We start from the raw sequence: 14,408 nt of genomic DNA on the forward strand, positions 1-14,408 counted from the left end.
TAGGTAACAAGTTTCTTCATTTTCAGTTATTAGGAACTAGATCCATCCTCATGTTAAATTAAGAAAAGAAAATACACTTAAATTCAGAAAAAGAAAGGAATTTCTTAATCTTGTTTTTAGTTCTTAATTTATAAAACTATTTCTCAGTCACCAGGATAAGTTACAGTTTTAAAATTTTAAGAAGCTTAAAAAATGAAGCATCATACACTGAAAACAGGAGAAAAGCAGTCCTTTCTAAAAAAAAAATGTTAATTCTATTTTTCTATGAGAATTCATAATTTTATGTTTTTAATGTTTTAGATTATTATTAGGTTTTGGCATTTATATACCACCCAGAGATTTAGGTGGTGATAGGTGGTCTAAAAAAATAAAACCAATAAATAAACTGCTGCAAGAAATGTATAAAGCATGCAGTATTTTAGAAAGATGCATACATTATTATAAGAGTATGTATGTTTGCACTTTTGTCAGTTTAAAAATATATTTTAGAAGTGCTTTTCAGTGGGATATTCTTGGAAGACTAGAAGCATTTTTGTTTCTTGACTGAACTTGCAAACCTCTCAGTTGTGGTTGAAAATTAAGGACTGAAGCCATTAAAATGAAAGAACATCAGCAACACAGTATCTCTAAATGGGAAATATGACAAGAAAATATTACTCTGGCTTTAAGAATATATTTTCACAATATTTTACAGAGAGGTTTAGGTCAGCAGGCAAAATAGAGTTGCTTTGGGCATCTGGAAAAGGACAGTTAAACCTGTAAATTTTCATGCAGGTAGAAATACCTGTAATATAGAACAAGAATGTTATTTTAAATAAAATAGTAGGCTTGTAGATCTGGTGACTGCTAAGTTTCAGTGATCCTAGCAGTCACTAAAGTAAGTTGGAGACCAGTTTGAAAGCTGTGGATCTGTATTATGAAAGCTAATGGCACATTTAGCTAGTTAAGAGATGGTGCCTAATCATGAACTGTTCTTTTCTGACTTTCTCAGCTCTGCTTTGTGATGTTTTGGACGCCTAATGTGTCTGAGAAGATCTTAGTCGACATCATTGGAGTTGATTATGCTTTTGCAGAGCTCTGTGTTATTCCTCTTCGTATCTTCTCCTTCTTTCCTGTTCCAGGTATGTAGAAAACAGAGGGAATGAACAGTGCAGAAGATTTACATTAATCCATAGGTTTTTTTCTGCTTTGCATAATAAATCTACCAAAAGGCAACACTTGCAGAAATACAAACTGCAGCTGAAACGATCAACCTTTATGACTTGTTCAGCTTGCACTTGGAGAATGTGTCAGTTGCTTGGGGGTAAAGAAGAGTTCCCTGCATGCAGAAAAGCAGGGATTTTAGAGAAAGTTATTACTATGGATTCTTGCAGATAGATAGAGTACATAGGTAGGTAGGTAGATAGATAGATGCTATAGTTATATATAGCTGTAACTATAACATTTAGAGCAGCCTTTCTCAACCTTCTGACCATGGAAGAACCCTTAAAATAGTTTTTGGGGAACCCCTGCACATTCAGGCTCAAATATAGGCCACAAGTTACAAAATGTGCAGCAGTGCCCATGGTTCGTTTCATGTCTAGGCCTGTATATATGCATTAACAGTGTTCTTAAATTAAAAATAAAGAATGAATCTTACCTCTTTAATGTGAATTTGCCTGAATTTGAATTAAATTTTTTAAATAAATTGTGATCTCCCAGGGAACCCCTAGTGACCTCTCACAGAACCCTAGGGTTCTATGGAATCCTAGTTGAGAAACCCTGATTGAGAGAGAGAGAGAGAGAGAAATATATTTATTGTTATTATCCATCAAGTCAACCCTCACTCCTGGTGGCTACTGGGAAAAATCCTTGTAGTTTTCTTGGCAATATTTGCAGAAGTGGCTTGCCAGTAGCACCGTCCAAGGGCTGAGAGAGAGTGACTGACCCAGAGTCACCCAGCTGGATTCCATGCCTAAGGCAGGACTAAAACTCATGATCTCCTGGCTTCTACTCTAGCGGCCTAGCAATCTGACCATGTGTAATATTAAAGACAAATAATGATAGAGTAAAAATATTTTTACTAGAACAAAATTAAATAAAAGTAAGCATGCAATGACTTTCAAATTTATTGAGAAACCACATTTTAAGATCACAGTTGAAACCAAGCCTAGTTAAACTGAAGAAAAATCTTCACCTGGAATCAAAAAAAGACCATAACAAAGGCACGTCTCTGGGGAGAGTGTTTCATAGGTGGCTCACCAAGAAAGTCCTTTCCTTGTTAACCAGCTATTTGATAGCACTTGGGAAGGGCACTTACAGTACAGAGCTTCTGGAGGGATCTTCTGCCATTGGCTGGTGGTTAAGAGTTTCGAAGGTTAAGACCAGCATTTTAAACTGGGTCTGAAAACAAACTGAGAATCATTGTAGACTAAAACATTAGATAATGGAAATGCCCCATCCCAATTATTGCTCTGGAATTCAACCATATAAACTTTCCTCTTTGTTAACAACAATCAGGGATAATGCTCCAAGCACTTTACATTTAAATTAAATTAAAACGAAATGAAACAGTGAGGCAATATAGATTGATTCAAGATAAAATAAAGGACCTTGGTCTGAGCAGGACCAAGCCTGGGGCCAGCTGTGTTAATGCAGCACCTTTTAGGTTGAAGAAGTTGGATCAAACCTTTAGCAGAAATGCATTGTTTGGGAGGGCAACAAACCATATTCTGAGGATCTTACAGTTTAATAGTATGTTAGCCAAGGGTTTTTTATTGGCAAATCCTATTTTCAAGCAATAAAGGAATCGCATTTTACTACTCATAACATACAGTATGGTAACTCTAGCTGCTTGCTTCTGTGTTTGCAACTTCTTTAATCATGAATATTGCTCATTTTCTTATCCAGTCCAGAACTTATCAAATGATAAGTGAGGAAGAAAGGCAATCAAATTATTTTTTTGGAGGGAACTACAATTGTCTGTTAGAAGTTGAGCATGTATCCAAGCTATTGCTGCCAATAATTGTTCTTTCCGTGTTCTTTTTTTTTTTAGTCACAGTAAGAGCACATTTGACAGGGTGGTTGATGACGCTGAAAAAGACTTTTGTCCTAGCTCCTAGCTCAGTACTGCGCATCATTGTTCTCATCACCAGTTTGATTGTGCTGCCATATTTAGGGTAAGTTATACTCTGTTACCCTTTTCTATTTTTTTCTGTGATGCCATACCGTCTATAACACGAAGTCAGACTATCCATTGCATTAAACCACAATATTCTCCATCCACATGCAATTGCTACTTGGCTAGTTCACAGTTCAGTTGCACACAGAAGTGCTTATTGATTAAGGAAAGGCATAAAGAGAGGCAAGAATATTTGTCATTGCCATCATCTCAGAAGAGATTTATTGAGAAACTCAGCCCAACAGTTAAACCCATACTGATAGCTTTGCACATTAAATGCTTTGTGTGTGTGTGTGATAACTTAAATCAGGTTTTGCTACAGCTGTTTTGCTGGAACAGACAACCCTTTTGTGAGCATGGGCCACCTTTCTGTTTTCCTTGATTTCTTTCAGTAACAGAGAGCTGGACAGTGATAAAATTGCATCTCTACTGGGACAGAGTCAATATTTTTAAAGGGGGCAGAGCTTTGTAAAGCTGTAAGGAACATTCCAAAGAATTGCAAACAATTGGAAGTAGTTCAGTCTAGATGCATGCCAACCACAGCCTTGGAGATAGGCTTAGTTGAGGCTTGTTGTTGAAGAGGTGTTCTTAAAACTTGATTGCCTCAGTTATTTTTCCCCCCATTATTTTTAGCTGATAATTATATATTTATCTGGAAAGAAGGCTTTTATGGAAGAGCTCAGTACTGTGCATTATTTCCTAAATGTGTGATCTTGCTGCATTTTGACAACACTAAAATGACTATCAGATTATGACTTTGGGACTCTGATTTTTAGGATATATATGTTCAGTTTTCAAATGGAAATCATAACCCATGTACAGAAGTAGTGGTGTGATGTGGGGTGGGGGTTTTCCTGCATAGAGGAGACTGTATGCACATTTCAGTATCCCAAGATCCACAGTTCTCTTTTTTCTGCCAGCAGAATCAACTCTGCTGTGTTATTGCAAGATGGTGGAAGGTGACTCCAAAATCTTATAATTAGGCTTCCTAGCAGGCTAAGAATCAGGCATACATACTGTATAGGCTTGCACCCACTGCTTTCTTACTCTGCTCTTCTACATGGCACCCACTGCTTTCTTACTCTGCTCTTCTACATGGCAGTGGGGAGGAATGGGAAATCAGTAGGACAGTGGTATAGTTCTATATGGTTGTTTATGGGAATAGCATAACCCTTTTTGGTTATTTGATCCTGCACTGTATATACACATGCTTTGGCCATATAATTCTTGTTTCAAATGTTTCAAGTTCCTACTTTTTCTCTAGTTGCCTATTCTGTCCTATAGCGTCCCCAGCTCCTAGACTATCTGTACTACCAGTCATCAGTTTGGCCCCCTTTTCTTCCGGGGCCCCTTCCCACTTGGGGCCTTGCTCCCGAGGATATGGCACCACAGTCCTGCATTTTTCCCCTCACAGCCAGGACAATCTTTCTGCATCATTACTGTGCTGGTTACAATCAAACTTTAACAGTAGAGTCAATGTTAGGAAAAAGGGAAAAGGTTTAAAACTGGTGGCAAGGCAGTTGTTTTTAGCTTGTAACATTATACAGAAACAACAACATTTAAAGTGTCGATGCTACCTAGCTTCCATCATTCTAATAATCTTTATTGTTGAAATACAATGATTGAGTATGATGTATGGGAGTGAGAACAGTATGTATCTGTTTCTCATGTTCTTAGGGTCCATGGAGCCACCCTAGGTGTAGGATCGCTTCTAGCTGGCTTTGTAGGAGAATCAACTATGGTTGCAATAGCAGCTTGTTACGTCTATCAAAAACAGGTAAGAAATTCTGTCAAGAAACAGAGCTCTTGCTTATCTCCTGTACCTCAGCCTACAGCAGTGGGGATGATTTCTGAAGTCCAGAAATAGTCATTTGAATTGAAGACTTTATTATAGGCATGTTAATTGAATTTATTGGCTGTGTACTGGATAGTTAGAGCATAGCTTCTGTTTTATTCTTTCCTGATCCCTTGAGAAGCTTTATTCATCAGATTCTGATAAAGAGATGGGAAACCTATGGCCTTTCATATACATCTCCATAGGGAATGCATCCCATAAATGAGTGCAGCGGTCAAAGAAGTCCTCTGCCTACCTTAGAAGATGAATTATGAATTCAAATCCTTTATTTATTATTATTACTTCTGTGCCAAAGCAGCCTGCTGTAGAAGGATGTGGTCTATCAGATACTGAATCCTAACTTAGGCATGACTTTAGAAGTAATTTGATCAGTGTCCTTCAGACGAGTGGACTTCACCTCTGAGAATTCTCAGAAGTAGCCATCCTGGGGGAGCCCAGATTGTGGAAAGGTGAAATAAGTTCAGAAGTCTCTTCTGTGCCAGTTTTCTAATAGGAAATCTGCTTTAGAGTTTTTTTTCTCTTCACAATCAAGCTTGCTTGCTTACTTTATTATTTAGATTTTTATGTCTGCCCATCTTGCAAGAGTGACTCTGGACAGCTAACATAGTTTACAAACTTCGATACAAATAACAAGAATAACAAATATGTATATAAGGGAATATAAAAAGCACAAAATGGCAACTGAGGATAAATAAATGAACAATAAGTTAACCAACTTCATAGGCTCAGTTAACCAACTTCATAGGCTCATGTTTCCCATGCCTGGGAAAACAGCCAGGTCTTTAAAGCTTTCCGAAAGGCCAGCAGGGTCAGGGCCAGCTTAAACCGGGGTGGTATGGTGTTCCAGTGGGCAGGTGCTGCTACAGAAAAGGCACAGTTGCTAAGTCCTGCTAGATGACATTCTTTAATAGACAGGACCTGGAGCATGCCCCTTCCACCAATCCTGATGGCATGGGTGGAACCAATTGAGGAAGGCAGTCCCTCAAATTTTCTGGCCCCATGAAAGGCATTATAAGTGACAAACCTTCACCTTGAATTGTACCCAGAAGCATATTGGAAGCCAGTGAAACTCAGAAAGTGAAGATATAAAACAGGTGTTCTAAGTTATGTCCATCATTGCTCAAGCTTCCACATTCTGGACCAATTGCAGCTTCTGGATGTTCTTCAGTGGCAGGCCCATGTAGATCACATTGCTATAATCCATTTGGGAGGTGAGCAAAATAATAGTGACTGTGAGCAGTGTTTCCCAGTCCAGGAAGCAGAACAATTGGCACACAACACAAAGTTGTTCAAAAGCCGTCTTGGTGTGGCTGACACCTGCTTGAACAGGAGCCTTGAGTCCACGAAGACCTCCAGTTTGCAGACTGCTTCTTTCTAGTGCCACCCCATCCAGGAAATGGGAAGTCATTGGATCTAGGCAGCCGTAAAATCCAGAGCCATTCAAGTCTTGCTAGAGTTGAGCTGAAGCCTGTTCTTCCCCATCCAGACCCCTACAGCCTCCAGATCCCAAGACTGAACTTCCACAGGATCATGTAGTCTGCCTGGGACAGAATAGACAGCTGAGTATCATCAGCATGCTGATGATGTCTGTAATGGTACGTGGGAAAGACCTTGGGAAACTGGGCAAAGAGATGCTACCTAGGGAACGGTCAAATAAGAGTCAGTATAGCCCACAGCTAGATAGTGGATGGGGCAAGATGCTCAGAATAGACCCTCCCTTAGTTTCTCGGGCTGTAAAGGAGATAGTGGGGAGAATTGTATTTTGATACTTGCAAGATTGATGTTGGCCTTGTGGGGCAAACCAAATAGGAATCGCAACCAGATGAACTAATTCTACTTTATTGTAAAGCTACATTGACAGAATCTTGCAAGTCTGAAAGTACAATTCTATCCCCTTCTCCTTTACAGCCTGAGAAACTAGGGGAGGTTCTCTTTTGAGCCTCTTGCCCCATCCACTATGTAGCTGCCGGCTATGCTGTCTCTTACTGACCGTTCCATAGGCAGCGTCTCTTTGCCCAGTCTCCCAAGGTCTTTCCCACATACCATTACAATGTCTTACCGCATGCCATTGAATGACTTTACACAGCAGCTTCATGTAGTTGTTAAATAGGAGCAGAGAGCGTTGAGCGCTGGGGAACGCTACAGAGATGTGGGCTGGAACTGACCCCAGAGGAAGGAGGAGATGCTGCACAAAACTGTACCCCTAACTCCAAACTCCCTGAGCTGGTCCAGAAAGGTACCATTATGAGTGATATTGAAAGCCACTGAGAGATCAGGGAAAGCAAGGGTGGATGCACTACTCTCATCCTGCTCCCACCAAGGTCATCCACATTTAATATCATGTATGACTTGGACCTGAACTGGCAGAGCCAGTTACAGTTTCATAGTTCAAAATTTGAAAATTGGAGCTGGCTCAAAATTGAGTGTTATGGGTGTCAGGTGTCATTTCTAGGAGATGTCATATCACTCCTGTGTGGGAACAGCTATACTGGTTGCCATTTGCTTTCTAAGTCCAGTTCCGGGTGCTCACTTTAGTGTATAAAGCTGTATGTGACCAAATTACCTGGAGGATCCCCTGTAAAGTCTGCCCTGCCCTCCTCAAGGGCACGCCTTCTGCAGGCCTCACCATGAATATGTCCAACTTTAACAACTAATTCTGCTGCTTCTGTGGCAGGGCCCACATTGTGGAATAAATTGCCCTTACAGTTGAGGCTGGCTTCCTCTTTATTACAGTTTAAGAAGGAGATTAAAATCTCTTTAGAGTTTTATGATTTAGCATTTACTTTTAACGCTTTATAATTTTACATGTTTTATGTGTGTTTTTCTAACCCATCCAGAGATAGATGGATGGATGGATGGATGGATGGATGGATGGATGGAAGGAAGGAAGGAAGGAAGGAAGGAAGGAAGGAAGGAAGGAAGGAAGGCAGGCAGGCAGGCAGGCAGGCAGGCAGGCAGGCAGGCAGGCAGGCAACCAGCTTGCCTGCAGGCCATCTCCTACAATACTGTTTTTTTTTTCAACCTAGAAAAAGAAGAGGAATGATAATGAGACTGCAACAGAAGGTGAAGACTCAGCAATGACTGACATGCCTCCGACAGAAGAAGTGACGGACATCGTAGAAATGAGAGAAGACAATGAATAATAAATGAAAACTCTGCAGGGACAACTGGAAGTTTATTTCTTCTCTCACACTTTACTTTTAATAATGAGGCCTTGCTTCCAAAGGTTTCAGATAATGAATTCATAGCATACCAAGTATGCTGGCATGGATGAGGAACTTAAAGGAACAGTCTCTGTTTTTCTCTTCTTCTTCCCCTTCAACTGGATTTTTTTCTCCCATTTCATGCAATCACAAAAGACATGGCAGCTATTCAGTGGAGGAAGCCTCTGTTCTTGGGACATTTTCCTTTGTCAGCCAAAGTCTCTCTGTTGATTCATGGATTGTGCTGCCATCCTGCATCTTCTCCTTACCTGCCCCATTTCTTTTTATTATTGTTAATGAAATATAAAAAATGCAACCTGGGGGAGGGGACACATTAGCTTTATTTTGCTTGCCTGAACATGGCCTTACTCTGTTGATCTGTATCATGGTGGATCCCTGAGATTGGCTTTTCTAACATTCAGTGTAATATATTGTATACTGCTAACAGTACCAAACAAGATCCTAAGTCAAAAAAGAGTGAATGAGAGATGAAATATCTTTAAAAGACTTTGTTAGATACAGAATAAGACTAAATAAAGAGTAAGACTTCTGTTTAGGGTTGATTATATGACTTAAGATACAAAAGAGAGTTTTCCTTTGGTAGTCAGCTGTGAACCATCTGTATTACACTAACCTTGTAACTGTTTTCTAAAAACAATTGTGGACCTTTAAATCAGAAGCTTTACTACAATATTGGTGTCCTATCTAAAACTTTATATTTGATAGGGTGTTGTTCTCATGCTTGATGCTATGCAGGATACTGTAGTTGAGATGAGGGGCAAGCATTTGTTCAAGGGTTGTTTCTAGAAAGGAATGTGGCAACACACACTTCACATACACACCCCAATATTTAAACCAAAGTAGTAATCTTCTCTTGTGGGGTAGGGGAAAAATAAGGCTGTTTGTACCAACTGCTATATGTGCTAACTTGTACAGCGAATATAACAATATATCTGTTTCCTTTAGAAAACTTTGGGTAGGACTATATTAATTCAGGAGGAACTTGCCAAATGGAATGGTGTTAAATAAATCAAAGTCTACATTGGGAAAATGGTCCAAACAGAAATCTTGCAGTGCTGTGGAAGCGGGTCTCTGTCAGTGGAATTAGGGTTTCATTTGTCACCCATTAACCTGATTGGACTACTTATGCTTTGGTGTCTTGGATGTGCTACCGAGCTTGCACTTGACCAGATCATTGGCTTTCATGGATTGCCAGTTACATAGCTAACAAGGGTTACTGCAGTCCAAGCGCAACTTTAACACGGATACCATCAGCTTCCAGCTATTGATGTGGAAAGAGGTACCCGTATTTGCTGGAGAACTTCCTGCTCTTGTCATGCAGCTGTGCACTATTAAGGGGGCTAAGTGGGACCCTCAGTGCCCGTGGTTAATTTGGTAATTTCACACATCTTAACACAAGACAAAACATACTGAAACATTTCAAGGTTTCTTTAGACAAATTATATTTTTCTATAAGCTTTACAACAGTGAAATAATTTTATTTAATTTTGCACAAAGCTGTTTTCTAGATTTTGGAAGTGGATAGTTTTGATCAGAAGACATCTTTAAAGATAATATGTCAATCCTATATCAATATATGTGTGTATATACATATTGAATGTGTATAAATATATATATATTGTACATTATATGTAATTTATTTTAGGTTGCAATGTCTTTTTTTTCCAAAGCTCAGTAAAAAGAAAAAAAATACAAAACAGAGGTGGTTTGTGTGGCGAAACTTAACAGTAAAGGTGTGTGTTCTTTTTGGTAAATGGCGTACCTTTGCAAATCAGTACTCAGTTCTGCATGCAGGGAAATAGAATAAGACGAAGTAGTGAATAGTATCAGTTCAGGGTCACCATCTGAAACTTAAGGGCTAAACCTGCCCCACCCGAAAGATATTAGCCAGTCCAGCAGTGCCAACCCAAAAGTAAGAGAAGTGTGTGTGTGTAGGGAACACTTTCCTATTAAAATAGGGAATGCCAGCAACCCAGGGTGTCCTGGATGATAAACCACCATCTGTTGAAAGTGCTCTCAACAGAAATAGTTTGGTGATTAATAACAGATAAAACAAAAAGGGCCCAGCAGAATAAAGGCTTTCAGATCTGTTCACCAATAGGTTTTTGTTAAGAACATAAAGAGTATATTTTCTTAATATAATCCATATTACATTCTTGATATCTATATCACATGTCAATGTATGTGCAATATTACTTCTCTTTGTCTATGCACACCCAATATTCCTAAATGTTTCCATTTTCCTACACTATGATTATTGAACTTTAAATGAGGGAAGCATTCCTGGGAGAGGTTCCCTGCAGAAATGATTTACTATTTAGCTAGATGTTTCATTTATTTAGTAGATAATTTGTATTGGCTCTAAGTGGATTACACAGTAATCTCCAAACAGCGCTAATAAAAGCAATTTTTAATAAGAGTTAACAAAAATATTATGCAGTTAAAAAAAACCAACCAAAACAATAACTAGAAAAAGCCCTCATAACAGACTCACAGTAAAAAAAAAAAGAAATAAGGGATGATCTTCACTGTCTTCCAAATTAACTAACTACATTTCAGCCTAGCAAGATGTACAACCTGAGAATCTCTAAGGAATTGTTAATTATATTAAGCAGGAACACACACCTGGCAACCATTTTGAATAATGTGACTTCTAGTTCTGTCTGAAGCACATTATGGACTATATTAAGGCTGGTTCTGAACTTGGGGCTCAGGTTCTCCACATGCTTCAAAGTCTGGTATTTGATTTTTGTTGGTTGAGGTTGCCCTCAGTCTCCTACCTGTCTCCCACCAGGTTTCAGCATCATCTCTCTTCTGGCTAGGGGATGCTGATGTCCAGCACATCACTTGGAGAAGCATTACTAAAATAACAAGAGTTCCAAGTAGATCCCAAAGCTCTTTGACAGAGACTCTTTTTAGTAACCGTTAGTGTTAAGTTGCTGCAAAATATTGTTTTGCCTTCAAGTAGAATAAATGTCTTTAAAACTTCTGTTATTAAGGCAAGGCTAGAAATATTGAAAAGCCTCTAAATAATAAACCAGCCTCGACATGTGGCAAACATATCTCCAGGTGCTTGTCAACCTGACATTTTAGTTTATTGGCTGAGTTGTTATAATAAATATTTTAAGCACTGCACAAAATAAAGGGGGGGATGTCTATTAAGATTTCCTTTTTCACTTTCAAAATCTCTAGACAGAAGAGCTGCTTCAGGATGGTTAATAAAATGGTACTTACACTTAAGCTAAAATACAAACAGTGTATTTTAATTTAATTCCTAGTCCCCTGGGTTATATCTGCAGAACATGGTTCACATGCTTCCAACTCAGCTACCATCAATCACTGCTGTTTAACTGCAGTTTGAGGTTTACTGCATTGTTCAAAGCCAACATAGCTGCTGTCTGGGATTTGCATAAACCAGACTCTGTAGGCTAGGACATGCCTTGGGTTCAACATCCAATTTGCATTACTTGAAAAACTCCTGTTTCAGGATCATAAAGCATGGTAAGACTCAAGGCTTGGTTAAAAGAAAATGGAGGAACTTTGGGGCTTTGTGTATGGTGCAAACATAGGTAAGTCCTACAGGGCCAGCTCGTGAATGTCAATGCTTAATTTCATTAAAAAAAATCTGGGGAGGTGTCAGACCAGGTGCCATATAATCTGGAATCTGACCATCTAAACTCAGGTGTGTGAGGAAGACAGTGGTTTTATAGAAGAACCGTTCTGCCTGACTTCAAAGCTATTTCAGCTTTGCGACTGATCCATGCTGGAAGATTGACGCAGTCTTAGAGTGTATATATGAGGTCCAGCTCATAGGAAGTAATAATGCTACACTATTTTTTCCCATTCAACTTGCAGGATGCCATAAGTTAATGACACCACCCTGACCTTGTTCAAAAGAACTCTTAAAACCTGGCTGTTCCCCCAGGACTTGGGCTAGAGTGGGATGATGGACCACTTGTGTTTTAAATGGCTCTTTTTAAAGATCGTGGATTTTTTCCCGAATGACTCTTGTTCTTTTGATTCTGTTCAAATTGCTTTAATATTGTATGCCACTCAGAGAGGCAGTCAAACTGGGTGGCCTTATACATGTTGTTGTTGTTAGTTGCCGTCAAGTCATTTACAACTCATAGTGACCCTGCATATAACAGAACGAAATGCTGTTCGGTCTTGCACCATATGCCCGACTGTTCCAATGTTTGCATCCATTGTTGCCATAATTGTATCAATCCATCGCATTGAAGGCCTTCCTCTTTTTCGCTGGCCCTTGACTTTACCAAACATGATGTCCTTTACATACATACATACATAGATACATACCGAGAAACAGAATGTGCCCAGAAAAGGTGACCAGAGTGATGAGAGATGAAGAGTCCATTAACCAAGAACTGGGTGAAAGAACTGGGATGTCAAGTCTACAAAACAGAAAATTAAGGGAATAGATGGTAGTATAGCCTGTCTGTATCTAAGAGATGATGGAGCAGATTTCTTCTCTGTTGGTCAGAGATATGACTAGAACTATTTGGTGATAGATTACAGGAAAACACGTTTTGGCTAAAATTTAGGAGGGAAATTGTAATAGTGAGAATTCCGTGGCAACGAAGCAGGCTGCCTACCTCCAGTCATGATGGAGATATATACAAGCAGAGGGTGGAGGGCCATCTGGCAAGAATGCAGTATCCTTATCTTATATTGCACATCCTGCAGAAAAAGATGGCTCTCCAAGTACTTTTCCAATTCTATGATGCTAAATTCTGAAATCAGCCACCCCCCTCCCCAAATAAGTAGCAAGTAAATCTATGGAAGCTAATGGTCTGGACCAATCATTGCACCTTAGAGTTGCTCAGATAGCTATATGAACATCTGAAACTCTGGTGAAATGGGGTGGGGGTGGGGCTAATATGGCTTGTAAAAAGAGCCACAGTTTATTTTAAAAGAAACCAGCAAGGTAATCTTAAATTATATAGAAAAATAATTTAAAATGTAAGTTTTGATTCAGATATTTAATATTTTGAATGCTTACAAAAATACTTCACTTACAGAAGAAAATGTTTTATCTAAGTGAAAATCGGTGGAGATGCAGAAGTCTATGTCTCTTGCACTGTAGACCAAACTCCTTGAAACAGTTAAAAATAATAGAGAAAAGTTTCAACCTTCTAATGAACCAGTTCCATTACTGCCAATTCTTTTCATTTGCTTAGGGTTTACGCAATAGATTTCAGTGCCAACTAATCCTTACAAAATATGTCTGGATGGGGCAGTTAAGAAAACATTTGAACAAACCATTATTGTATGTTGATAATCCACACTGTGCAATAGATTAGTCACACTTAGACTGAAGTAGATCATCTTAATAGAAAACAAAGAGCTTTATTTTAAACATGAGCTCTCCAATGGAAATTTTATTAAACTATCCTATGAAGGGAACATGGGGAACTTTTTGTATAAGTCTTTCCTATAATGACCTACTGGCAAGTCACCCAAATAACAATTTTCAGCTGTTCCATATTGGAGGAGTGCACAACACCCATGTTTTGGGTGCAATTTCAAGAAAAGCCCTGTAAAAGACCCTGATAGTACTGTAATTGTAATGCAATGGACAATGAGATATCATAGTACTATATTTATTTAAATCAATATATATTTTTTGTCTGAACCCATTTGCTTTGGGACCACTAGCCCCCCCCCCCCCAACATCAATGATACTACTCAGCTGAAGAAACTCTTGGCCTCTATTTGCCGTTGGTGTGATACAGTGAATTAATCCAACATACTTTTAAAGCATACACAGATCTGGGCGTAAATCCCACTGAATTCAGCTGAACTGATGTAGGAGTAAATAAACAAGAGTAGAATCAGTACTGCTTGATGTTTACCCTGAGGTAAAGCTGAGGTAAAGCTACTGTTCTATTTTCTTACATACTGCCACTTTTGTTAGAACACCAGCAGTTCTGCTGTCTTCATTCCCCTATCTGGGAATAGAAAAAAAAGATGCCCAGCAAGGGGGCAGCACTTTGGCTAATGTCATAAAGCTAAACAGGCTGGGCCAGGGTAATACTTGGATGGGGAACTCCAGAGCTGTATACTAGACTGAGAAGCTGACAAAACATCCTGGTACAAGGCAGTGGAGAAAAAGTGTATCCCTTCAGAACTTTTGCATATAATCCTGTGG

At 39.1% G+C, this 14,408-nt stretch overlaps 1 protein-coding gene across 1 annotated transcript in view; it reads left to right on the plus strand.

The window, feature by feature from the left end:
- Positions 1-10,491, plus strand: part of ANKH (ANKH inorganic pyrophosphate transport regulator) — a 100,187-nt gene extending 89,696 nt beyond the window's left edge. Inside the window, exons 9-12 of the mRNA XM_063298755.1 lie at positions 992-1,121; positions 3,035-3,158; positions 4,838-4,937; positions 8,042-10,491. Of these exons, the coding sequence (XP_063154825.1) occupies positions 992-1,121; positions 3,035-3,158; positions 4,838-4,937; positions 8,042-8,158 (471 nt within the window). The 3' untranslated portion in view covers positions 8,159-10,491. The remainder of the gene's footprint in view (positions 1-991; positions 1,122-3,034; positions 3,159-4,837; positions 4,938-8,041) is intronic.
- The last annotated feature ends 3,917 nt before the right edge of the window (positions 10,492-14,408 follow it).

This window comes from Candoia aspera, chromosome 3, assembly GCF_035149785.1.
Source record: "Candoia aspera isolate rCanAsp1 chromosome 3, rCanAsp1.hap2, whole genome shotgun sequence".
Classification (NCBI taxonomy): Eukaryota; Metazoa; Chordata; class Lepidosauria; order Squamata; family Boidae; genus Candoia; species Candoia aspera.